The sequence below is a fragment of the Mustela nivalis genome (assembly GCF_964662115.1).
Source record: "Mustela nivalis genome assembly, chromosome: 1".
NCBI lineage: Eukaryota > Metazoa > Chordata > Mammalia > Carnivora > Mustelidae > Mustela > Mustela nivalis.
In genome coordinates this window covers 91,820,455-91,847,196 of record NC_139020.1, presented here as the reverse complement: position 1 = coordinate 91,847,196, position 26,742 = coordinate 91,820,455, and the positions used below count along the sequence as shown (strand labels likewise).

The 26,742-nt window shown below is 38.1% G+C and overlaps 2 protein-coding genes across 13 annotated transcripts in view; one reads left to right on the top strand and one right to left on the bottom strand.

The window, feature by feature from the left end:
• The first annotated feature begins 204 nt into the window (after positions 1-204).
• On the top strand, positions 205-24,919 carry LRRC34 (leucine rich repeat containing 34). Of its 6 annotated transcripts, XM_082741811.1 has the most exons (12): positions 205-373; positions 3,917-4,037; positions 4,566-4,684; positions 4,780-4,844; positions 6,077-6,160; positions 9,397-9,525; positions 11,197-11,292; positions 14,050-14,204; positions 14,584-14,739; positions 15,543-15,669; positions 16,928-17,113; positions 24,298-24,919. In XM_082741811.1, the coding sequence occupies exons 1-12, from the start codon at positions 271-273 to the stop codon at positions 24,301-24,303; spliced, it is 1,347 nt and encodes a 448-aa protein (XP_082597937.1). In that variant the 5' UTR covers positions 205-270; the 3' UTR covers positions 24,304-24,919. The 6 variants fall into 6 exon arrangements, with proteins under 6 accessions (XP_082597937.1, XP_082597941.1, XP_082597936.1 ...); XM_082741815.1 differs by lacking the exon at positions 16,928-17,113; XM_082741810.1 differs by lacking the exon at positions 24,298-24,919 and having other exon boundaries at positions 16,928-17,267.
• MYNN (myoneurin) overlaps positions 6,246-26,742 on the bottom strand; it is a 41,571-nt gene continuing 21,074 nt past the window's right edge. For 2 of the 7 annotated variants that reach the window (XR_014314373.1, XR_014314377.1), the window contains 2 exons: positions 24,275-24,354; positions 6,246-7,671 (listed from right to left, as the gene is read on the bottom strand). The gene's annotated coding sequence lies outside the window, so the exon portion shown is untranslated. Of the gene's footprint in view, positions 7,672-16,082; positions 24,355-26,742 lie in introns of those variants that run through there. The other 5 variants (XR_014314375.1, XR_014314379.1, XR_014314374.1 and 2 more) reach the window with 4 other exon arrangements.

Below are 26,742 nucleotides of genomic sequence, written 5' to 3'. Positions count from 1 at the left end.
GCACCCTCCCTCCGTGTGTTTTTAACCCAGGTCTAGGGGATCCGGAGCCAGAGGGGGTGACCAAGGAACTTCCGTTGCTTTGGCAATCGCAGCCTGCCCTGAGGCCCACAGGGGTAATGGCAGGGGATGCGCAGCCGGCGGGAGGTGGCGCTCAGGGTCTGGCGCTCAGCCCAGCCCAGAAGCAGCAGGTGTGTGGCCGGGGACTGCGCAGGCGCATGCGCGCCGTCGTCATGCCAACGCTTCCGCGGCGGCCCAGGGGTGAAGAGGAATATGTGCGACCCGGGGAAGGAGGCCGCGGGGGCCCGGCCTGGGTTCCCCACTCCCGTACCCACTACAACCCCTAATCCGTTCTCGGCCCCCGCGGACGGTAGTGGTAAGAAATCGGATGTCCTCCGGCGCCCGCCGGGCCCACGGGAAGTGCGGGAGGCGGCTCCGGCCCCAGCGGCAGGGTCGCCGGCACAGCCCGTTCCTCCCAGCGGGCCGCCGGCTCGAGGCGGCGTGGCCGGCGGGCGCCCCCGGGAACCTCAGCTGCGGCCAGAACTTTGGGGCCCCCAAATGTGGGTGGGAAGGGAGCCCAAATTCCCCCGATGAGTCCGCCCTTCACACTAGCCATCGTCCTGGAGGAAGGTGTGTCTGTTGCTTTACCCTCATCAGAGTCTCCGGGAAAGTTCTGGGGCCCTTTATTGGTGGAAGTTCCAGAAAGCAGGGCCTAGGTGGGCCAGAGGGCCTTGAGACCGTTCTGACTTGGCATCTCTATGTCCCCTCCGTTTTAAGTATTTCTGCAACCGTGAATGATCTCGAGCAAATTAAGCATAGCCTGCACGTGCCTCGCCTGGCCACCATTTCCATTTTGGATGCTTGTGTTAATGTGCCTGTAGATACGGAACTGCGCTACAACACTTACCTATTCCTCACTGCATCCTTGAGATGCGCGCCGTGCTCTGCTTTTAGCATAAGAGCAAATTTAAGATGGGAGAATTAAGATAACTTGTTCAAAGTCACACAGCTGATCCTGGGCAACCACCCCAGTCTGACTCACTCCCAACCCTTGGATTTTCTGGTATTTGGCTGTTCCAGTACAGAAGGGCATAGGGGACCACCTCCAAAATGAGCCTTTTCTTTAGAAAATTTAAAACGTGCTGCCAGGTAAAAAATACTTGGAATACAAGAAAAATGACATTTGAGTTAGATTCTTTATATTTTCTTGTGTAACTGGTTAGTCTTAGTTTTAGCTTTACAATTTGAAGATGTATTCTCCCCTAAGATGAATACAGGAAATAAATTTTTGGTACCATAAAATCCTGACATCCAACATGAAAGAGCATAGCAAAAAATTTTAAGTACTTTAAATCCATGGTCAGGTAATAAGAATTTTCTTTCCTTTTCCTTTCCTTTTCTCCCCCCCCCCCCCCTTTAAAAAAGATTTTATCTATTTATTTGCAAGAGAGAGCACAAGCTGAGGAGAGAGACAGAGGGAGGAAACAGACTCCTAGCTGAGCAGGGACCCCAAAGTGGGGCCGGACCCCAGGATTGTGACCTGAGGTACAGTCAGATGCTTAACCCACTGAGCCACCCAGGAGCTCTTAAGAATTTTCCTGTAACTTTCTTTAGCTATATTTAGCTTGTAGTCTAAGATTCCTTCCCTCAGAGAAACATGAGTTCTAAGTCTTGACACATTTCTTGGGTACATCTTGGGTGTGGTGTAGCCAGCTGAGGGCAGGCCCTGACTCAGATTCTCAGGCCAGTCTTCACTTTTTAATACTAAGGAAGGTAGTAGCCAGAAGCGAGAAAAGAAGCCTCCTGGGAGCCCAGCTCCAACAAGTAAATTTGTTACAGATCAATTTGCTGTGTTGTCTGTGGAGAATGCTAAAGTAGCATTTTGTAGCTTGAACTCCATGTGAACCATGGTCACATAAGTCTGGGAAACGAAATATTTTTATTCTCCCTTCTCTCCAGGCTCAACAATTTGAAGTCTTTGTGCCCTTCAGTGTTGTAAATGTCCTGAGAAGTGTTATAGAGGTTTGTTTAGCTTTAATTTAGAACTTCCCAAATGTATTTGACAATAAAATCTATTCTATTTAGAACATGTTTGATCATCTCACAAAAGATTTGTATTCTGAAGAACACAGTTTGGGAAATATTGTGCTAAAATGTTATTTAGATTCATGGAAATTTCCTAAAATAAGGAAGGGTTTTTTATATGCATCAACCCATAAGACGGGAAATTCTGTTGACATTAAAATTTTTCTGAGACTGACATGGGAAAACTCAATGTTAACTGAAAAGATATAGAACTGTACTGAAAAATTCCGATTTTTTAAAAAAGGGTAATATGTACATAGTTGAGAAAAACAATAAGAAGGAAATACCCAGAGACCTTAATTGTAATGGTTCTTTAACATGGGATTGCTGATATTTATTTCCTTTCGATATTGAAATTTCAACTTGTCTGGAATAAGTGGGTTAAATTAATTTTTTAAAAGCTGATTTAAAAGAAAACTATTAAGAAAAGTTTAGTGCTTCCATTTTTAATGTAATGTTCCTCATTTTAAATCTTGTTCTGCAAGTTTGTTTAGCAAACTCTTGAGTTCATACAGTGCAGAAATCTCAGCCAAGTACATCTCTTGAGATGCAGAAACTCAAGAGGCTGGCTCCTGAAGACCCCAAGTTGGTTGAGTAGTGAGATCTCTGAGCACAGATTTTTATTTTTATTTTTTTATTTTATTGTTATTTTTTTTTTAAGAGACCTGTACAGGGGCACCTGGGTGGCTCAGTGGCTTAAGCATCTGCCTTCGGCTCAGGTCATGATCTCAGGGTCCTGGGATCAAGCACCGCATCGGGCTCTCTGCTCGGTGGGGAGTTTGCTTTTCCTTCTCTCTCTGCCTGCCTTTCTGCCTGCTTGTGATCTCTGTCAAATAAATAAATAAAATCTTAAAAAAAAAAAAAAGACCTATACAAAAGATAAGACAGAAAACAAAGATAGTGGTAGGTGCTTCTAAGAAGAGGAACAACATCACTTCTACCCCCAGAAGGCTTGGGTCTTCCAAAGATCCTTGTAAATTAATATCCAAAACAGTAAGACCATTAAGGAAAGCTTCAGGCATAACAGAGGAAGGAGATTTCAACTCCTGCTTTGTTTCTATCATTAAGGACTGAACAGAGAAAAATCAACCTTTACAAAGAGGATGTGAAAGGCCAGGGTAGGTGAAGAGCTTCTCTGAGTCTGGCCTCAACTCAGTTTTAGGAGGAACCAACAGAGCTGTAGTCAAAGATGCCATCAACGTGCATGTGTAGAGGGTATCCAGGGAGCCTTGGGGACTCACGGATTTTTCAGATCCTTTTTGAGTTTAGATCCTCTGATTAAAATGTTTTTATTTGATTAAAATAAAAAATAAAATTTTATTTTAAATATTTTTATATTTTAATATTTTTAATAATTTTTATTTTTAATAAAATAAAAATAAAAATTTTTTATTTGACGTCCTAATAAGAAAATGTGAGTCTCCTAACCCAGTGTGGTAGAGTGGAAAGAGGCTTTGGAGTCTGTTTTTATACTCTACCCTTATTAGCTGTATGATTTTGGCAAAATCTTTAATTTCTCTGAATATCCTTTTCCTCTGCTACCAGGATGTTAGTTCTTCTTTGTGTCACTTGCAAGTTAGTGTCTGCCTAGCCTCAGTGGGTGTTTCTATGGCCCTGCTTCTCCAAACAGCATTTTTATTCCCCCTAATTCCTTCTATTTTCTTCCTTTCTCTAGTCTTAATTCTTTTGCCCTTTCTTCCTCACTCCTGACTCTAAACATACACATTCGTATCTTTGAAGAAGTGTAATTTTTAGGGAGGGGAAGGAGTGGGGACAGGAAAGGTCCTGATATAATTTATATGTGATGAAGAGTAATGCACTTATTTTTCAAAAGCTCCAGAAGTTACTGGCCATCTCCAGGAAACTTACTATAATCTCTGTATGGAAAAGTCCCAGAAAATTAATACTTTTATATTGCATATACTCCAAGAAGTCGATGAAGAACTCGAAAAGGGGTAAGGAAGACAAATACTTGATTACAAAGTAGTACACTGACCTCCTTCTGTATGAGAATCCTGGAATACTGAGTGATTTGTTTAAAGCGATTTGTACATGGCTTTTAAAACAGATCTACCTTTTGATTTAGAACAGTGTCTGATGGACACTGTTAGCTGGTCTTGGAGGTAGCAGAGTACACAAGGAAAAACAGTAGACCAGTGGCCTCCAAGTCTAGCCTTCAGATTTGTCCTGAGCTCCTGGGAGCTGGATTTATTTGTGAAAATATTGAAGTCTTTGATGTGATTACCTATCAGGAGGAGTGTGTGTATGTGTGTGTGTGTGTGAGAGAGAGAGAGAGAATAAAATTATATACTATAGAAGTGTTTACAAAATCTATTGAATATTCAGTCGTCTTAAGTTACTTGATATAAATCTATATTGTGATACATACTTGGTTTCAGTAAATGCTATTCATGATGTTACTATTTATATAGGGGGAAAATACTTCTATTTCTTTAGTGGGTTTCTTTTTTGCATTTTAATAGGTCAGAAGGAATCACATTAAATATTGCTGGTAACAGTCGCTTAATGCCAGAAGAAAGAGTAACAGGCAAAGATTTTTGGATTCTTTTCAGAATTTTAAAGAAGAGTCCATATATCAGTGGTATATGTCTCCTTAAAAATCATTACCTCTTAATTTTCCTGATTTTAATTATTCAGTATAAGGAATATCAGCCTCTATTCATCCGTGTTCTTCAGGTTTGGATGTTAGATATAACCTCATAAGTGATGTTGGTGCATACTATGCTGCAAGACTGCTTCAGGTATTTTACTACAAAATGTTGTTAGTTCTTTTTGTTTTCTTCCAGGAGTCAGTTAAGAGCCAGTACTTTTTCTTTGAAAATGTACGTGGTTTGAGTACCTCAAGTCCGCTAAGTTAATAACCCTTTATTGCAGACTTCTTTGAAGATGCCCATGCTGAAATGCTGCCTTGTGGCTGCATTTCATTTAAGAGAGACAGTGGGGTCCAAAAAAAAAAAAAAAAAAGAAAAGAAAAGAAAAAAGAAAAAAAGTGTGGTCCACCAATCAGAGTAGGTGTACTTCAAGGCTTTGTTTCAACCTCAGAAGATTGGCAAATATAGGTGTATGTTTGTATTTTCAGTTAAAATGTTTAAAGCAGCATTATCATTATTGTTTAAATTGGCTTTTTAAGTTCCTAACTGCTTTCCCCAATCGCTAAATATGCTTCTAATGAGCTTAAAAATGATCTTAAAATTCTCATTTCCATGAGGGGCACCTGAGTGGCTCCGTCCTTAAGCATCTGCCTTCAGCTCAGGTCATGATTCCTGTGTCCTGGATAGAGCCCGGCATTGGGCTCACTGCTTGGCAGGAAGCCTACTTCTCCCTCTCCCTCTGCCCTTGTGTTCCTTCTCTTGCTGTGTATCCCTCTGTTAAATAAATAAAATCATAAAAAAAAATTTCTCCTATCCATGAGATGGCACACAGCACAAGGACAGAGTGAAGATTAAGAAATATGAACTAATTCTCAGCAATTACAAAAATATTGCAAAAATCACCAAAATGTTCTTAAGTTTTCTTAATTCTGTTTGCAGTGAAACCACCTAGTCTAGCGGCACACACAAAATGCTAGTCTTGCAAAATGTCCAGGTCCTGACCTTGTACTATATTTACAACACTTGAAATAAACTGAAAACCCACTTGTGTATTTGTTATTGGTAGATTGCTGGTAACTAGAGCTTCTAAGTCATCTTTTGCAAACTTGTACACTGTGGTTAAATAAAGGGCATTCATACTTTGAATAATTGATCAAAATAGAATAGTCTTTTTCTTTCACTTACATTGCAATTATGTTTAAATGAGCATGATGTTTCCCACAGCCCACCCCACCCCCCTTGTAGCTTCTTTTGTTGGACTTTGAGATTTTCTGTTACAAAGATTTTCTTTGGAGGTAAATTCTTTTACTTAAATAAAGCAGTGCCTGTATTTTTCCCCCCTAATAATTACATACGTAATAGCTTCTTTTCTCTTATTATAGAAGCAACATAAACTCGTTTACTTAAACCTTATGTTTAATGATATTGGGCCAGAAGGTGGAGAACTGATTGCTAAAGCACTACATGTAAGCATTTATATACCTCAGACATTTTCTTTTGGCATTTTAACTTCTGATAGCGTGTAATTAACCAAAATGTTATTGTGAACTCATTGTGCAAATGTGTGTTTTTATTACACTTTAATTTATTAAAATGTAATATTACATGAGCATTTTTAAATTCATTTTTAAAAAGCTTTAAGATACTTAGCATACATAAGAACTTACTTTTTCTCCATCAAAATTTACCTTTAAGATTTTTGTTCAGTGGGTTTTTGTACATTCAGAATGGCATGACCATCACTGTTTTTAGAACATTTCATTCCCGAAAGAAACCGTGTACATATTAGCAGTCCTTCTCTATGCTTCTTTCACCCTCCCAGCCCCTGGCAGTCACTAATCTGTGTTCCATCTAATAGATTGCCTATTCTGGACATTTCACATAAATGGAATCTTAACATATGTGGTCTCCTATGACTGGCTTAATGCTTTCAAGGTTCATCTGTATTGTAACATACTTGATTCTTATTGCCAAATAATATTCCATTGTTTAGATATATCCTATTCATCCATCAGTTAAGGACATTTAGGTTTCCACTTTTTGTCTACAATAATGTACTATGAATATTTGCACATTTTTTGTGTGCATGTTTTCAGTTTTCTTGGGTGTATACCTAGAAATGTAACTGCTAGATCGTTTGGCAACTGTTCAACTGTTTTCCAAACTGCCTTTTTACAAGTCCAGCACTGTAGGAGTGTCCTCGTTTCTCTACATCCAGCACTTGTTACTGTCTTCTTGATTTTAGCCATCCTAGTAGATATGCAGAGGTTTTTTGGATTTGATTTGCATTCCCATCATGAATAATGATGCTTAGCATCTTTTCATATGGCATTGTTTTGAAAAAATGTCTGTTCAAAGCCCATGTCTAGTTGTCTTTTTAAATGCTAAGAGTAGTCTGTATGTTCTGGATATAGTCTCTCATACATGATCTGCAAATGTTTTCTGTCATTCTGTGGATTGCCTTTTCACTTCCTTCATGGCATCCTTTGAAGCACAAAATTAATTTTGATAAAGTTCAGCTTTTTTCCTTTGTGCTTTTGGTGTTATATCTAAGGCCTTGCCTATCTAAAAATCATTAAGATTTATATTTGCATATTCTAAGTGTGTTTTCAGCTCCTTTGTTTAGTTCTTTGATCCATTTTGAGTTAATTTTTGTATATGGTATGAGGTAGGAGTCTAATTTCATTCTTTTGCATGTGGATATCCAGTTGTCCCAACACTGTTTAAGATTATTCCTCCCCCATTAATTTTCTTGATGCCCTTGTCAAAAATTTATTACAAATAGTTTATTTCTCTGCTCTTCATTCTATTCTTTTAACCTGTATGTCTGTCCTTATGTCAGTCCCACACAATCTTGATTACTGTAGTTTGTAGTCAAGTTTTGAAGTCAAGAAGTCCTTTTTGTTGTTTCAAGATGTGTTGGATCTTCTGGGTCCTTTGCATTTTCATATGAATTTTAAGACCAGTTTATCAATTTCTGCAAGAAAAACAAGGATTTTTTTTTAAAAGATTTTATTTATTTGACAAATCACAAGTAGGCAGAGAGAGGGAGCAGTCTCCCTGATGAGCAGAGAGCCCGATGCTGGGCTCGATCCCAGGATCCTGAGATCCTGACCTGAGCTGAAGGCAGAGGCTTTAACCCACTGAGCTACCCAGGTGCCCCCCAAAACAAGGATTTTGAGAGAGTTGCTTTCAATCTTTAGAAAATCTGGGGAGTACTGTCATCCTAACAGTATTGTCTTCTGATTAATGACGTGGGATGTGTTTTCATTTATTTGTATCTTTCACTTCCTTCAACAGTAGTTTTTTTATTTTTTTTTTTAAAGATTTTATTTACTTGACAGAGATCACAAGTAGGCAGAGAGGCAGACAGAGAGAGAGGAGGAAGCAGGTTCCCTGCGGTGCAGAGAGCCTGATGATGTGGGGCTCGATTCCAGGACCCTGGGATCATGACCTGAGCCGAAGGCAGAGGCTTTAACCCGCTGAGCCACCCAGGCGCCCCCCACAGTGGTTTGTTTTTAATGAACAGGTCTTGATTTTGCTAAATTTATTCCTAATACTTTATTCTTTTTGATGCTACTACAAATGGGACAGTCTTCTTTTTTTAATATTTTATTTATTTGACAGATACAACAAAAGAGGGAACACAAGCAGGGGGAGTGGGAGAGGGAAAAGCAAGCTTCCCGCTGAGCAAGGAGCCCCATGCGGGGCTCGATCCCAGGACAACAGCATCATGACCTAAGCCGAAGGCAGATGCTTAACTGACTGAGGCACCCAGGTGCCCCTAAATGGGAGTCTTAATTTCAGTTTTGGATTGTTCATTGCTAGTGTGTAGAAATACAATTGATTTTATATATTGGTGTTGTGTCCTGCAGTCTTGCTGAACACATTAGTTCTAACAACTTTTTTAGGTGGATTCCTTAGAATTTTCCATATATCCTGTTACATGCAGACATAGTTTTCTTCTCCAATGTGGGTGCCTTTTTTTCTTTTCCTTGCCTAACTGCCTCATCTAGAACCTGCAGTACACTGTTAAATGGCAGTATTAACAGTGGACCTCCTTGCTTTCTTCCTGTTCTTAAGGGGTTTCAGTTATTTGCAGTTATGTCCTCTACTATTTATTAGGACACTGAAATGTCTAATTTTCTTTGTGAAAGGATTATCAAGAGTGGAATGAGAGGAGTTAAACTTCGCAAGTGTCTGAAGAATTACATTCCTTTATAAGTGATACAGGGAGAATATAAAGTGATTGCTTAATAGGTATAGGGTCTCCTTTGTTGGGGGTGAGGGGGATTGAAGTGTTTTTGAAACTAGCTAGGTGATGGTTGTATAACATGGTGAATTTATTAAAAACCAGTGAATTGTATATTTTAAAATGGTTTACTTTGGGTTATGTGAATTTTACCTCAAAAAAAAGGTGGTATAATTTTCTTAAAAACGAATCTATAGATTTCTCAATGAAAGGAAAACTTATAAAATCTGCTTCGTTTACTGAGCATGTTTCCTGGGCATTCTTTCCAGTAAAAAATTAAACCAGATTTTTATCTTATTGGGAAACTAAATGTTACCTTTAAGGAATATCCTATTCTATCTCCATGAAACCATGAAAACTTGAGTCTGCAAATAGTAAAAGTCTGCTGTAATCAAGAAAAAATTTTGTGGAATACAAATTTAATGAAGTTTTTATTCTTTTTCTTTTCAGAAGAATACAACTCTGAAATACCTAAGAATGACTGGAAACAAGATTGAAAATAAAGGTGGAATGTTTTTTGCTGCAATGCTACAAATTAATTCATCTTTAGAAAAATTAGATTTGGGTGACTGTGACCTGGTAAGTAAAATGGTTGAGAAAAATCACCCATGTACTGCATCAATCTTTTTGGAAATAGGATAAGGAATTGTTGAAGAGATCAGCTAAATGAGAGTCTTATGACTGATTAAGCTTGTCCCTAATATCTAATATCAGGGAATTTCTTTTTTGTTTTGTTTTGCTTTTACTATTAGGCATATCAGTGTTATTAATAAGATTGTATTAAATAATACTATAGAGGAATAACTAGAATAAAATTCTTCCTAAGCTTCTATCTATAACACTTCTTAACCTATACAGGAGTTTTTGAGAAAAAAAATTTAATTGAAAAACGCTACTTCATTAGAAAGCCTATATTCTAGTTGGTAAAACATCAAAAAGAAAAGCGCTACAAAGATAGCTAAGTACTCTGTCTGGTAGGAGGTAATCTGCATAATAACACAGTCGCCTAATATCTGAGGAACTACCTTGGAGAGGGTCCATGGCAGAACATCCCAGGCAGGGGTCCAGCACACACAGACTCTAAGATAGTGCTACCCTGACTACGGTACGGGTAGCACAGCTATTACAGATAGAGGTAATTTTACTACTCATGTATTTATTTTTGCAGATGCTCTATTTTGAGGAATTAGTTTTCCATTTATGGTAGTGATAGAACTTTAAAGTGGGAAAAGTAAGTTGACTTAATAGAAAACTATTAAGTAAACAGTAAAACTGGTATTATAATATGGCAAAAATCATGAGTGGTACATGAATAATGAAAGGCTGAGTCTGGCAGGTTTAGGACCTGAAAAGCCCTGAAAAGCCAGAGTGGCTAGTCAGAGTATCTCAAAGTGTGGGTGAGAGGTGTGCAGAGGCCAGATCAAGCAGTGCTGTATGGGTTGTGGGTCAAGGCCAGGGGAAAAAGGAATTGAGTTCTAAATACATCTCTGAGATGTATTTAAGGCTTTGAGGGGTGATGTGATTTGATTTGTCCTTAAAAAAAAAAAAAAAAGATCACTCTGGTTTCTGTGGGGAATTAGAGGGTAGCAAGAAGCTCGCTGACCACTTCAAGTTATGGTCCAGGTGGGTTAAAAGGACTGGGGATGGGTGGTGGCACACAGATGGGTTAATCTGAGATGTCTTTTAGAGACAATCTCTAAGACTTACTGATTAATTGGATGGGACGGTGAGTAGACTGGTGAAGTGGAGGCCCAGGTTTCCTAGTGTTACAGCTGGGGTTGTGTGGTGGTGTCCAACACAGAAATCAGGGAGAATTCGGCCCTTCCAATAAGGTATTTCCACTGCACACACGCACTGAAAGTAACAAGTATGCACATAAAAGAATGCTTTCACAAGGTCTGTTCTAAGTAGTGTAGAACCCTAGCTGAGATCTGCTTGTGTGTCTGGATATCCGAGGTCAGAAACACATAGAAACTTAAGGACTCAGGAGCAAACCAAGAGGTGAATGTCCTAAGAAATAGATACTGAAACTTTAAGAAACTCCCTGTGCATGTTATAGATTTTAGGGCAGAGAGAAAAGAACATAGTAACAATTTACTTCTGAGTTTGACCAAACTATAATTCAGGGTTTACAGTTCTGACAGATAAATAAAATCTTAAAATAGTTTATTTCTCTGAATCTAGATTACTGGTTTTGAAATAGGGAGATTATATACTTTGTCAGCTCCTTAACGAATTTACTATTTCTAGGGAATGCAAAGTGTGATAGCATTTGCTACAGTCCTAACGCAAAACCAAACAATTAAGGGAATAAACCTAAACCGACCTATACTGTATGGTGAACAGGTATGTATTCAAAGTGATGACAGCTAATATTATTACATGTGAAAAAAACGAAGGCACTATTTACTGAAGGTTATTTCAAGGTTAATATTTTTAGAATTTACTGTATTTACAAAGAACTTATTTGAAGAAAAACTGAGTTAAATTATGATTTTAGATGTTTATTTAAGCAGTAAACAGGTCTTTTTTTTCTTTCTTGTAAACTCAGATTAACGGTGAGTAAACCTGTAAAGAGGCAGAGTAGTCAAGACGGAAACAATTATTAAAGTTTTAAAGGCTGTGAATTTTGTTATATTACTATCACTAAACTGCTTTGAAATCATGAGTAACAATGGCAGAATGTGTATGAAGAGCAGCCTGGGAAGTCTGGACTTGATCCTATAGGTAAGCTGCACTCTGGAGACAAGATGGTAGTTGCTTTCAAGGCTTCTCCTTGTTCTTTAACATTCTTTTAGAAGTGGCAGACAAGGTTCTCAGATTGAGGACATGAGATCTGAAGGCTAAATTAAAATGTTCTGATTAAAGCCTTGAGGAAATAAGTATGTTAAACTATGTGAAATCACATTAGAAACACCATTCCTCTTTTAAGTGTGTTGAGTGGTGTCATTTTTCCCAAATTGGAGAATAGTTAAGAAAAGCCCAAGGTCTTTCTCAGGTGCAGGCTCTTGCTCTTAGCCCAGTGCTTCTAGCAGTCAGCTAAACTCCAGGCTGCTTTCTTTTCCTCTCCGAGGCAGGCACTCTCTGTCCTTTTGAGTCCTAGTCTCTTCAGTGGCTGTGGAGTAGAGTCCTCCTGGGTTTCTTCATACTTTGCTGTTCCCAAACATAAGCCTGCAAACCTATTCCATTTCACTATCTGGGGAGCATGGAAAGATACTGATGCCAGGTGCCATCCTAAGCAAACTGTCAAAGTTGATAAATGATCTAAAAACACTATTTCTATTTTAGTTCCCTTCCTTAATAAGGGTGGTCCCTCAACCAAATTTCTTGATCTAAAAAAAAAAACACAATCAAAGCATAAAACACAAACATGTATCCTGGTTCCAGGCACCATGCAGAGCAACACTGGACCCCCTAAGTGGTCAGTTTGCATTTGTTAAGATCCCAAACTATAGCTTCCCTTTGGGCCTTTTTCAGTGTCAGCAATAATTTAAATAAATCAGATACAGGATTATAGACTACTGAACAATAAAAAATGCTTTATAGTGTCCTATAGATCAGTTATTTTATGCCAGGTACTTTTTTGTTAATTGTGAGGGAAGTATAATTTTACCTACCTTACAGAAAAGGAAACAGACTTAGCTGGATGAAATCATTTGCCCAAAGGCAGGCAGCTAGTATAGAGCTAGTATTTGGACAGTTTTCTCATAAAGCTCATATACTTTTATTACAACTCATGTACTATCTGCTACTGCTACATGATTTAACTTTTGTAGTTTTTCTCAGTTATTATGTAGAAGTACATAATTTGAGCATACATAGATATCCATGTTCGTGATCAGCATTTCCAGTGACTGTAAAACTTACAAATACAGCAATCTGTGGACGCCTGGGTGGCTCAGTCGGTTAAACATCAGACTCTTCATCTCAGCTAAGGTCTTAATCTCAGGGTCATGAGTTCAAGCCCTGCATTGGGCTCCTTGCTGGGCATGGAGCTTACTTACAAAGAAAAAAAGCAGCAATCAAGTAAGAGGACTTCTTACCATAAAATACTGACCCATTCATTTTAAGACCTACTTTGACTTTGTTAAAAAAAAAAAAAAAAAGTGCTTGGTATTCAAATCCTCATTGATGTTATATACTTTTTGCCTTGGAAGGAGCTAGAGTTTGGAATTAAAAATAAGTCTTCCAGTGACTGGAAAATGTATTTAGAGATTTGGGATGATTATAAAAAGGAAGAATTGGATATCACAGGACTGAGTGTATTTTTAAAATAGAACCAACATTTGAGAAATGGCTTTGTATTTTTTAAGATTTTATTTATTTGACAGACGGAGATCACAAGTAGGCAGAGAAGTAGGCAGGGAGAGGAGGATGCAGGCTCCCTGCTGAGCAGAGGGGGCTTGATCCCAGGACCCTGGGACCCTGGGAGGCTTTAACCCACTGAGCCACCCAGGCACCCCGAGAAATGGCTTTGTATTTTATCCATAAAGAGTGGAGATAAAGAGTAAAGTTCAGGAACATATGGGTATAAGAAACATCTGGAGATTCTTGAAAGGACAACAGTAAGGGAGCTTAATATGTGCAATATATCATGGGGCCAATCACCCCCGCCCAACCCTTCTGGAGTGATTGTTTAGAACAGACTTTTTTACACCAGCCTATTTACCTCACTTAGTCACCGTACTTTCCAAGTGCCTGCTGCTGGTTTTTAAAATGATAAAGTATCATTTGTGGCAAAAGTGATTTTTCTTAAAAACCGAGCCAAAGCAAATACAAATTATAGGCTAATAGTCTCAACTGGTATCTTTTTAAAACGCTAATTTAATGGGGCGCCTGGGTAGCTCAGTGGGTTAAGCGTCTGCCTTCGGCTCAGGTCATGGTCTCGGTCCTGATCGAGCCCCATGTCAGGCTCTGCTCAGTGGAGAACCTGCTTCCCCCTTCTCTCTCTGCCTGCCTCTCTACCTATTTGTGAGCTCTGTCAAATAAATAAAATCTTAAAAAAAAAAGAAAAAGCTAATTTAAGTAACTTAGCATATATTTGGTACAGCTTCAAATGTACAGCTTCAAAACTGTATTTTAGAAGATTTTACCTATTTTTAGGAAGAATCCACAGTTCATCTAGGCCACATGTTGAAAGAAAATCACTGCCTTGTTGAACTACATGTGTGTAAGCATAATATAAAAAACTGTGGTATAAAACAGTTATGTGACGCACTGTATCTGAACAGAAGCCTACGCTACCTTGATGTCAGCTGGTAAGTGATAATACATTAGAAGTCCTGGGAATAATCTATGTAAATATTCATGATACAGAGGCTATATTGTTAAGACAGTAATTCCTAAGATCAGAAGATACAATCATTGTTGTCAACTTTTTGTACTAAGCTTTAGTATCTAGTTTATACTGATTATTTTATCTCAACAGTGTGAATGGAGCATTTAATCATGAGTAAACCAGAATGGAGCAACATTTTATAGCAAATTTTCATTACCTTTTTGGAAACTGAGTGATTAAAATCTTTTACTAACCTAGAAAAATAATGTTCTATACAACAATTCTGAGGCATGTTAATCTCTATAAATAAAAGAATACTTCATATTTTCAAATGTAACCATGTATTCTTCCCTTCCCAGCAATAAAATAACTTGTGACGGAATGGTGTTTTTGGCTGACGTACTGAAAAGCAATACTACCCTGGAAGTACTGGATCTTTCTTTTAACAGAATAGAAAATGCAGGAGCAAAGCATCTCAGTGAAACTCTTGCTTCACACAACAGGAGTCTTAGAGCGTTAGTATGGTTTTGTATTTAATCAAGAAAAAAACTTAAACTTTTAAAATACTAACATTAAGGGGCACCTGGGTGGCTCAGTGGGTTAAAGCTTCTGCCTTCGGCTCAGGTCGTGATCCCAGGGTCCTGGGATCGAGCCCCACATCGGGCTCTCTGCTCAGTGGGGAGCCTGCTTCCTCTCTGCCTACTTGTGATCTCTGTCAAATAAATAAATCTTAAAAAAAAAAAAAAACTGACATCAATCCCCTTAAAACCCAAGATTCATGATGAAATATGAAAAATTTCTAAGCTGACATATTGACATTTGAGAGAGAGAATGAGAGAGAAAGAGAACGAGAGGAGAGAGGTCAGCGGGAGAAGCAGACTCCCTGCAGAGCAGGGAGCCCGATGTGGGACTTGATCCCGGGACTCCGGATCATGACCTGAGCCAAAGGCAGTTGCTTAACCAACTGAGCCACCCAAGCACCGTAGCATTATTATTTTTTTTTAAAGATTTTTATTTATTTATTTGACAGACAGAAATCACAAGTAGGCAGAGAGACAGGCAGAGGGGTGGGGGGAAGCAGGCTCCCTGCTGAGCAGAGAGCTCCATGTGGGGCTCCAGGACCCTGGGATCATGACCTGAGCGGAAGGCAGAGGCTTTAACCCACTGAGCCACCCAGGCGCCCCAGTTAGCATTCTTCTTTAGTATCTTTACTTTCTAAGATTTTACACAATAAAATAAATGTTGTTGGCTAACTTATGCATCTTCTTTGTGTAAGTATGTATTGGTTTCCAGGGTTATTACTTCTTGTTTCTGATAGGTTGTCAGTAGTCAGCAACAACATACAGGGAGAAGGACTGGTTGCACTTTCACAGTCAATGAAAACAAATCCCACACTCTCGAATGTTTACATTTGGGGAAACAAATTTGATGAGGCTACATGTGTGGTAAGTTTTTTTTTTTCTTCCTTCACTAAAGGCTTTTCCTGGGGTCTTCTCTATAGTATCGGGCATTTACAGGTGGCCTTGGAAATTATTCCAAAATATAGTAAGACACTTCAGTTTTGATAAATTTTAACGTAAGTCCTAAAAACTAAGCACTGGAAAGTTTTGTGGTTTAAATAGAAGGCAACGAATACCACATATTAATATAGAGATCAATGAATTATGCAATCCCAATTCCTCTAAAAAAATATTTTAAAAACCAGAACTATTGATTTATTCTAAATTTGATGTAGCACAATCTCCAGTCTGTTGCCCAATAATTAAACCAAGACATGGAATTTGGAGACCTAGTCTTTTATGTTGCTTTTAGGTTGCTTATGTAAACACAGCCCTTGATACCACTTGCAAAACAAAAAGCATTGTAACAAATAGTTTTTATTTGGAAAGAATGAAGATGCTAAAATTCTCAATTTGCAAAAAGACTATCCAAAATTCCACCTCCAAAAAGAGTAATAAAATATACTATTTAAACCCTTGATTTCAGAAAAAGATCATATTCTGCACACTAGAATGAGTTTGGAATAATAAGCCTAAGCAGAAAACAGCTAAAATTTTAAATTTTTTACTGTCTATATATCTTTCTCTATACTCACAATCTTATTAACCAACCATTTTAACATGTTTGTATGATACCCTTACAAAGATACCAATGATCCATTAGTGATATACAAAGAAAATTCTACAGTGAAGACAGAATTAGGCTACAGCCAGGTCAGCATCTGATACTACAGAAACTGTCTTAGCCTCAATCTATAAATTAGCTTCAGGGAGTTCATGAACTCCATACACCCATATGCCAAAATCTGGTTGCATATTTTCCTGTGAAATGGGTCCCTGGCTATCATCAGATTTTCAAGGCATACACAACCCCTTCCTCCCTCACTTACAAACCCCTGCAGGACTTGAAAATTTTGACAATGAGACCTTTGGCCCACAAAATCTGTAATACAGAGAACTGTTAATTCTGGGAGCCATAAAACAAAATACTTCAAAACTTAGAAGTAACTTTTTCAAAATTATAATTATGTGAAATTAAGTGAATAAAAATTGTATGTAAAAAATACTAAAATTTAGTATTTACTCAGAATATTTTAAACTGAAAATCAGCACAGCTAATCTGAAAATTGCAATTAGCTTATTCATTTTATGGAAATTAAACAATTTTCTTAATGACAGGTCTCTCTTTTCTTAAAAATCTTAGGCTTATTCAGACTTAATTCAAACGGGCCGTCTAAAACCAGACAATACAGATGTGGAGCCATTTGTGGTGGATGGACATATGTATCTTGCAGAAGTCTCCAATGGCCTTAAAAAGCATTACTACTGGAGACCAATTTATGGAGAAGCTTGCACAAACTCACCTAATGCAGGTTTTACTCTTGTACCAGTAGGTGGACATCTATGAAAAACAAGCTCTGAAATTTTCACATTATTTGTCTTATGTTAATATTTTATTGCCTATTAAATTCTTAAATTAGAACATCTTACCTTTTATACATTTGAAAAAAATGATTATATTAAAATGACTTTGTATAACTGTCCACTGTGGAAAAACAGTATCATTGTTTTAAAAGAAATTTTACAGGAGAGGGAAGATGGCAGAGTAGGAGAATCCTAAATTCACCGCCTCCCTCCACCCCGGCCACACATGGTGGCAACTGCTGCATGTACTGCTACTCACTCTGAAAACTACCTGACGGGTGGCAGAACAGATCATCTACAGCTAGGTGAAGATCATCCACAGCTAGGTGTAGCAAGGTCACATCAAAAGCGCAGGAGGTACAGAGCTGCCATCTGCCATTGGTAATGAAACTCCTGGAGTGACTACTCACAAAGGTGAGGGACATCACAGGCGAGGAGCAACCCCACAATGGACACCCTTGGCCCTGAGAACTTGCACTAGTAAGACCAGTCTCCATAATGTCTGGCTTTGAAAATCAGTGTGGCTTAACTCCAGAAGAGCTGGAGGGCTGCAAGAAACCAAGTCTTTAGAAGTCAACACATTAAATAACTTGGCCCAAGACAGAGCATAGAAGCAGCAGTTTGAAAAGTGCCTGGGGTACATCTGAGAGAGATTTATCAACTAGTTTTAGGATGTGTACAGGAGGGGCAGGAATCTATAGGAGATAAACAGGAGCTTTCCCCAGGCTTGAAAGTGCTGGTGGGTGCCATTTTTCTTGTCCTCTCCCAGCCTAGACAGTCACTTGTAGAAGCCAGTTCTGACATTCTCCCCCTACCTTGCTAGCACTGTGTGCCCTGCCCTTCCAACCTGCCCACTGTGATAGGCACATTTCCTGCCCTAGGGAGTGAGGAGCTAACCCCATATACCAGTGCACATGCAGATGCTGTATCTGTGCTTCTCAGCTGCCTCTAGAGCCCTACCCCTCAGTGTGTCTGCAGCAGTTACAGACTCTCATTCCAGACAGCAAGCCCACAAGGGCTGCAACCAGGTCTCACAGCCACCCACACAGGAAATCAGCACTGCCTACAAGTGAGCCCAGAGCAGGCAATGCAGACCACCGCAGACAGGCTGAGTGCTGGCCCAGTCTGCATGATGTAGAGATGACTAGGGCTTATTAGCCAGCTGTGCAGCAGACAAGCCCTGCCCACCAGTGTGCCCTCAACACTACAGGATGATCACTGTAGACGGTAGGGCAGAGGGCTAGCATCATCCACCAGCATGCCAGCATCCATCATAGCTCAACCTCAATAAATTCTGGTGACCAGAGAGGGCCATGTTACAGGTAACTACAGGACACGTTCCACACAAGGCCACTACTTTCAAGACCAAGAGAAGCAGGTGACTTATGTAATTCACAGAAACACATAATGAGGAGACACAGGAATACGTTCCAAATGAAAGAAGGCAAAACCACAGAAAAAGAGATCAGCTATATGCCTAATAGAGTTCAAGGTAATGGTCAGAAAGATACTCACCAGACTTGAGAGAAGAGTGGCTGAACTGAGAACTAGTCAGAGGTGAAGAATGTAATAACTAAAATTAAAAATGGGCTAGAGGAAATCAGTGGATTAGAAAATACAGAAGAATCAATCAGTGATCTGGAAGACAGGGTAATGGAAAACATTCAAGCTCAACAGTAAAAATAAAAAATGAGAATAGGTTAAAGTATCTCTGTGACTTATCAAGTACATGAACATTTGCATTATGGGATCCCAGAAGGAGATGAGAGAAGGGGGACAGAAAGCTTATTTGAAGAAATAACAGCTGAAAACTTCCTTAATCTGGGGAGGAAACTGACCTCTAGGTGCAAGAGGCAAGAAGAGTCTTAAAATGAACCCAGGGAGGTCCACACCAAGACACATAATTAAAATGACAAAAATTAAAGAGAAAGTCCCAAAAGCAAGAGAAAAGCAATTACATATATACATGGGAAACCCCATAAGGCTATCAGCTCATTTTCAGCAGGACGCTATAGACCAGAAGGGCATGGCATCATCAAAGCGCTGAAAGAAAAAAGCAAAACAAAACCTCTGCAACCAAGAATACTTTATCCAGCAAGATTATCACTCAGAATTGAAGGGAAGAGTGTGTCCCAGACAAACAAAAGTTAAAGGAGTTCATCACCCCTAAACTAGCTTTACAAGAAATGTTAAAGGAGATTATCTAAGTGGAAAGAAAAGGCCACAGTGGAAGAAAATTAGGAGAAAATTTCACAGTAAAAGCAAACATATAGTTAAGGTAGTAGATCAATCACTTAGAAACCTAGTAAGGAGGTTAAAATAAAAGTAGTAAAATCAATTTTATCTATAAAAACTAGTCAAGGGATACACAAAAAGAGGTAAAATATGACCTCATATACCTAAAACATGGAGGGGGGAATAAAACTTAAGTGCTCTTAGAGAACTTAAGAGACCATGATCTCAAAATAGACTGCTATACACAGGGTGTTATATATAAACCCCAGGGTAACAACAAAGCAAAAACCTCTAACAGATACACAAGAAGAGAAAGGAATTCAAGCAGGACACTAAAGAAAACCATCAATCACAAGGGAAGAGAGAATTACACAAACAACCAGTAAACAACAAAATGCTAGTAAATACATACCTATCAATAATTACTTTAAATGTTGGATGTTTAAATGACTGGATGGGGGCGCCTGGGTGGTTCAGTGGGTTAAGCCGCTGCCTTCGGCTCAGGTCATGATCTCAGGGTCCTGGGATCGAGCCCCCCATTGGTCTCTCTGCTCAGCAGGGAGCCTGCTTCCCTCTCTCTCTCTGCCTGCCTTTCCGACTACTTGTGATTTCTCTCTGTCAAATAAATAAAATCTTAAAAAAAATAAATGACTGGATGGCTCAGTCATTAGGCATCTGCCTTTGGCTCAGGTCATGATCCCAGGGTCCTGGGATCCAACCCCTCACAAGGCTCTCTGATCAGTAAGGAGCCTGCTTTCTCCCTCTCCCTCTGCCTGCTGCTCCCCGTACTTGTGCTCACTATCAAATAAATAAATAAAATCTTAAGTAAATAAATGAATGAATAAATGTAAATGGACTAAATGCTCCAAGGAAAAGATATACGGTGACTGAAAGGATAAAATAGCAAGGCCCATCTATATACTGCCTACAAGAGACATCAGCCCTAAACATGCATACAGACTGAAAGTGAAGGGATGGAGTAGATTAAGTGTCTGCCTTCAGCTCAGATCATGATCCCAGGGTCCTAGGATAGAGCCCCACATTGGGCCCCCTGCTCAGCGGGGAGTCTGCTTCTCCCTCTCCCACCATCCCTTCCCTCTGCTTGTACATGTTCTCTTTCAAATGAAAAAATAAAATCCTAAAAAAAAAAAAAAAAAAGAAGAGATGGAAATAGATATTCCATGCAAATGAAGTGGGGGGGATGGGATACCAATACTAATTATTAGGTAAAATAGACTTTAAAAAAAAGACTGTAAGGAGACAAAAAGGGTCATTGAATAATGATAAAAGGATCAGTTCATTAAGAGTATATAATAATTACAAATACCTATGCATCCAACATAGGAGCACCATATAGATATATAAAGCAAATATTAACAGACATAAAGAGAGAAATTGACAATAACACAGTAATAGTAGGGGGCTTTAACACATGCTTACGTCAATGGATAGATCACTCAGACAGTAAATCAAACCGTGGCTTTGAATGTCACACTAGACCAGGTAGACTTAACAGATACACACAGAATTTTCCACCCCAAAACAGCAGAATGTCTATTCAAGTGCACATGGTATATTCTCCAGAACAGATCACAGGGCAGACCATAAAACAAGTCTAAAAACACTGAAATCCTATCAAGCATCTTTTACCACTATAAGAGTATGAAACTAGAAAGAGATCAATTATAAGAAAACTGAATGAAAAACAAAATAACCGGAAGCTAAATAACAGATTACTAAAGCAACCAATGGATCAACAAAGAAACAAAGAGGAAATCAAAACATACTTGGAGACAAACAGAAATGGAAACACTACAGTTCAAAATCTTCAGCACACAGCAAAAGTATTTCCAAGAGGGAAATTTATAATGATATAGGCCTACTTCAAGAAACAAGAACATTTTAAACAATCTAACCTTATATCTAAGGAACCAGAAAAAGAAGAATCAACAAAGCCCAAATAAATGAAATAGAGACTAAAAAAACAACAGAGAAGATGAATGAGACCATGAGCTGTTTCTCTGAAAAGATACAAAATTGGTAAAAACTTCAGCCAGAAGTTTTAATCAAGAAGAACTCAAAATCAGAAATGAAAGACGAGTTAAAACTGACACCATAAAAATATAAAAAATTATAAACAATTACAAAAAAACTAAAAGCCAACAAAATGCACAACCCAGAAGAGATTAATTCCTAGAAACAATCTTCTAACTGAGTCAGGAGGAAACAGAAAATCTGGACAGACCAATTACTAGTAACAAAATTGGACCAATAATAAAAAACTCCCAATAAAGCTAGGATCAGAGAGCTTCACAGATGAACTCTACCAGACATTTAAAGAAGAGTTAATACCTATCCTCAAGCTATCCCAAAAAACAGAAGAGGGAGAAATTCTTCAAAATTCATTTTACAAGGCCAGCATTACCTTGATACCAAAACAAACTACAAAACAAATAAACAAATCTATAGGCCAATTATCCTTGATGAACATAAAAGCATAAAACTCAACAAAGTATTAGTGAACAGAATTCAAAAATACATTAAAAGGATCATTCACTATACTCAAGTCATATTTATTCCAGGGATGCAAAGACGGTTTAATACCTGCAAATCACTGATGTGATCTACATTTACAAAATGGATAAAAGTGTTATAACCACTGCAGTAGATGCAGAAAAAGAATGACAAAATTGAACATCCACTGATAAAAACTATCAAAGTGGGCACAAAAGGAACATCCCTCAACATAATGAAAGACATATATGATAAGCCCAAAGCTAACATCACAATGGTAAAAAAGCTGAAAGCTCTGCCCTTAAGGTCAGAAATAAGGATGTCCAAACTTTCACTACTTTTATTCAATATTGTACCAGAGGTCCTAGGTATAGCACTCAGACAAGAAAAATAAAAGGTGCCCAAATTGGTAAGGAAGAAGTAAACCATCACTGTTTGCAGAGACACAGGCCATATATAGAAAACTCTAAAGACTCCACCAAAAAAATTATTAGAATAAATGAATTCAGTAAGTTGCAGGATACAAAATACAAAGATCTGCTGCATTCCTGTACACTAATAACAAAACAGCAGAAAGGGAAATTAACAACCCTATGTAAAACTGTATCAAAAAGAGTAAAATACTGAGATGCCTGTTTAGCTCAGAAAAACATCTGACTCTTGATCTTGGGGTTGTGAGTTTGAGCACCATGCTGGGTGTAGAGCTTTCTTAAAAACATTAAAGTTAAAAAAAACACACACAACTGATGAATGAAACTGAGGACAACACAAATGGAAAAATATCCTGTGCTCAAGGATTAGAAGATGTAATATTGTTAAAATGTTAAAACAGACTCAAAGACGTCAAACTAGGGGTTGCCAGAGGGGAGGGAGATGAGAATTTAGACAAAATAGGTGAAAGGGATTAAGAAGTAAAAATTTCCAAACTTATTAAAATAAGTGAAGAAAATGAAAACTACAGCACAGAGAACATATTCATTAATATTTTAGTAACATGGTACAGTGACAGATGATAATCATACTTATCATAGTGAGCACTCTGTAATGTATATAATTGTTGGATTACTGTGTTGTAACTCTGAAACTACTATGTCAACTACATATCAATTAAAAAATAAAAAAAAGACGGGGGGGGGGGGAAGAGTAGAGGCTAAAATTTTAGCCATGGAGAAAAAAAAAAAAAATCAAGGAATTAAACCAATATGCTTTTAAAAACAAAATATCATTAAGTAGTAAAATAGCATAAAAAGGAAAAGCCATTATAGGTATCCTAACTGACAGTTGTCATGAAGTGGTAAAAATGGCTCAGGTGGCAGAATCCAAGGGAATTTCAGGCGGTTCAGAGTTGAAAAGGTATTTTATATAACTTATTTAGATAATAATGATTGTTGATACAATTTTGCAAACACAGGGAAATATATAGAAACACATATAAATGCATTTTTTTTTTTTTAAGATTTTATTTATTTATTTGACAGAGATCACAAGCAGGCAGAGAGGCAGGCAGAGAGAGAGAGGAAGGGAAGCAGGCTCCCTGCCAAGCAGAGAGCCCGAAGTGGGGCTCAATCCCAGAACCCGGGATCATGACCTGAGCCAAAGGCAGAGGCTTAACGCACTGAGCCACCTAGTGTCCCTAAATTTATGCTTTTTAAACAAGTCAGTAATGCCAGTGAACTTTTTAAGATCACTCTCTTTTAGAAGATGCCAGTAAGATTTTAATGATTTGATGGCAAATTTCTGTTGTCTATGGCCAATCTTGTTTTCAAATTAAGATTTCTATGAGGAGGCAACAAACACTATGATGCTTTGATTACAGACCTATATTCACAAATTTATTCACACATGCCAAGATGATGCTTCACCTGAATGATTTACTCGTCAAAGTGTGAAAAAAAGACATGTGGACAGTTTTAAAAGGTTACTTTAAATTATGCTTAGGTCCTACAGTCTAAAAGAAAATACCATCTATCTCTAAAGGTCTACAGGGAGGAGGTGGAATAAAGGTGATGGTCAACTTTACATAGTTGTCAAAATACCAGCCTTCACTTAAAAGTACTGTGAATTCCTCAATTATAGCTGTATTTATTTTTTTAAAAATTAGCATATCAAAAAAATCACATCTGTCCACCCCTTTAGTAGATTAAACACTTAAGATCAGTAACCCCTACCCACTATTTAATGAGTTTTGAAGGTTTACAGGTATTTCCTTGTATTTGGCACCTAACACCATGTTCCTATATTCCCTGGGGGGAATGAAGGGTGGGCACAGAGGGTAGTGGTGGTTACATAAGGGGAAGAACATCTAATAAACTGTTCAGGCATTATTTTCACTTAATGTTATAGAGTTACTGAGCCAGAAAAGACCTAAATGCCTTACCAAATCCATTCTCATGCTTTCAGAGATGAATGTGAATCACCCAGGACAGGACAGATGGTTGCTATCAGGATGAGTCTGTGCTGAAAAACAAAATCTTAAAACATCTGGAATTGGCTGAAAAATACATACTCTATAATTCATATTAAGTATGTGTGAAATGGATTTCAAGTTGTTGGTATTTTTTTAGATAAATATAGTTTATATGTTATATCAAAGAAAATTACCACAATCTAATCATGGAATTTTACAAATAATACAACCTTCCACTGATGTGAAAATCACATAAAGATCTGCCATTGTTTACAGTGGAACTAACAAAGCTATACTTTATAGACTATGGAATTCTATAAATGACATTATGTATCCTGACACTTAAACTGACTGATTTTACTTATTAAGTTTTACCAAACCTTACCTGGCAACATTCTATGTGTTCAAATCTTATTTTATTTCCATTTTAAGATCTCTGCTTTGCAGATATAAAGACTGGTTGTTTTTTAGAGAGTTCTTTGACATTATCACATGTTGAGTAGTCTAGATCTAAATATCTGTATCTAAAAAGGCAATATATCCCAGGAAAATCAAATGTCTTTGTACTGTAAAAATTGCAATAGGAAATGAATAAAATTTTTTCTTTTAATCAAATTTGAAAATCTGCAGAATTCAATGGATGCAATAAAACCACGCTATAGAAAAAAAAAAAAAGGAACATTTTAAACAACTGTCATTACATTTGTAAGACATTAAGGTGGTGAGGAAATGTTACTCCTAGACATTAGAGATCCAAGTAACAATTAATATGACAAACTTCTTATACTTAAATATCTGTCCAGAGAGTTAAGGAGAATTTGTTAAACTACAGATGCTAAGTCGGCATTTTTAAAGCATGGAACATCAGAACCACTCGGGCAAATGTTAAAATTACAGATTCTTAGAGTCAGACCTACTGAATCAGAACTTCAGGTGACAGTCTGGGGAATCTGCATTTTTACAATCCAGGTCTTTAGGCTTATTAAAGTTTAAAAATCAATACTCTAGTTTTCTTCATTCTTCAAATTCATTTTTTTAATATGTACTTTTTTAAATGTACATACAAAAAGTACACAAATCTTTTTTAAGAAGCCTCCATGCCCAGCGTGGAGCCCAATATTCGACTTGAACTCACTACTCAGACATCAGAGCCTGTGCTCAGGGCCAAAGCTGAGATCAAGAGTTGGGTGTTTAAAAGAATGACCCACTCAGGCACCCCTTGAAAAGTACACAAATCTTAACTGAACAGGTAAACGAGTTACCACAAAGCTAACCCACCCATGTCAGCCATGACCTAGATAAAGATAGTAAATGCCACATGTTTCAAGAAGCTCTTCCAAACTTCTTCCAAAAAACACCACTCTCTTGCCTTCTAACATCACAAGTAGTTTTGCCTGCTTTTGAATTTTATATAAACTGAATCTTAACAGAATACACTGTCTGACTTCTTTTGAACAACATTAACGGGATTCATTCATGTTTAATGTAGCAACAGTCCATCTTTTATTGCTTTGAAGTATCTGTAATATGCTGGGTAGTAGAAGAGTTTATAGGATTCTGGAATGAGATGGCCTCTCATCAGGCTAAGCAGGGCACAGTCACATGAAAGTAAATCTTGGTAATGAGATTTGTTTGTCCAAGCTAATCTTTGTTCTTCTGTGGTATGAAGGGGACCCAAGAGTTTCTATATTCTCTCAAAGGGAAACTCAGAAGGTAGCTGAGTAGGAAGAAAGCTCATGAATGGGAAAAAAAAAGGGGGGGGGCTTATTTTGAGCCTGCAGGAAGGTAGCACAGGCGAAACCTGCATCCTGATCTATACCGGCCTGCTTGAGACAGAGCTGCAGAAGTGTGAGAGTTCTCCACATTTCTTGGAACTAAGATGAGGCCAACTCAGTCATGAACTACCGGTATTTGACCAAGCTAGGAAAAACCTGATCGCATATTTCACAAGCTGTGGCCTACTGCATCAGAGGCCAGTAGGATGCCCAGAGAATGAAGAACTGAAGACGTTGTCTTCCCTGATAACATTGTATCACGTTAAGTCCCCTTCATATACCTAAACACCAGTTTAAAGAGGAGACGAAGGATAGAAATAAGAGCATTTTCCCAAAAGTTTAAGCATTACCTCAAAATCTTATAAATCGTATCTCCTTTTTATCAAACTAAGTTTTAAACTGGTTCAAAAGTTAATTTTTTCCTGACTTCCCATGGGGTATGAGCTCAAGAGGAAAGAAATTCAAGTTGTCAGAAACTCCACTTCCTCTGCACACCTGAACTGTAGTGAGTAAATCTGCAACCATATAGTCTCCTTCCACTTTCAAGATCAGGCTCGAAAATACAGCCTCTGATTACAGTGTTGCAAATCATATTATGCTGATCATTTTAGTGTTTGAGATGCGAAAACAAATAATAATGTGCTTTGTATTTTTTACGTATTT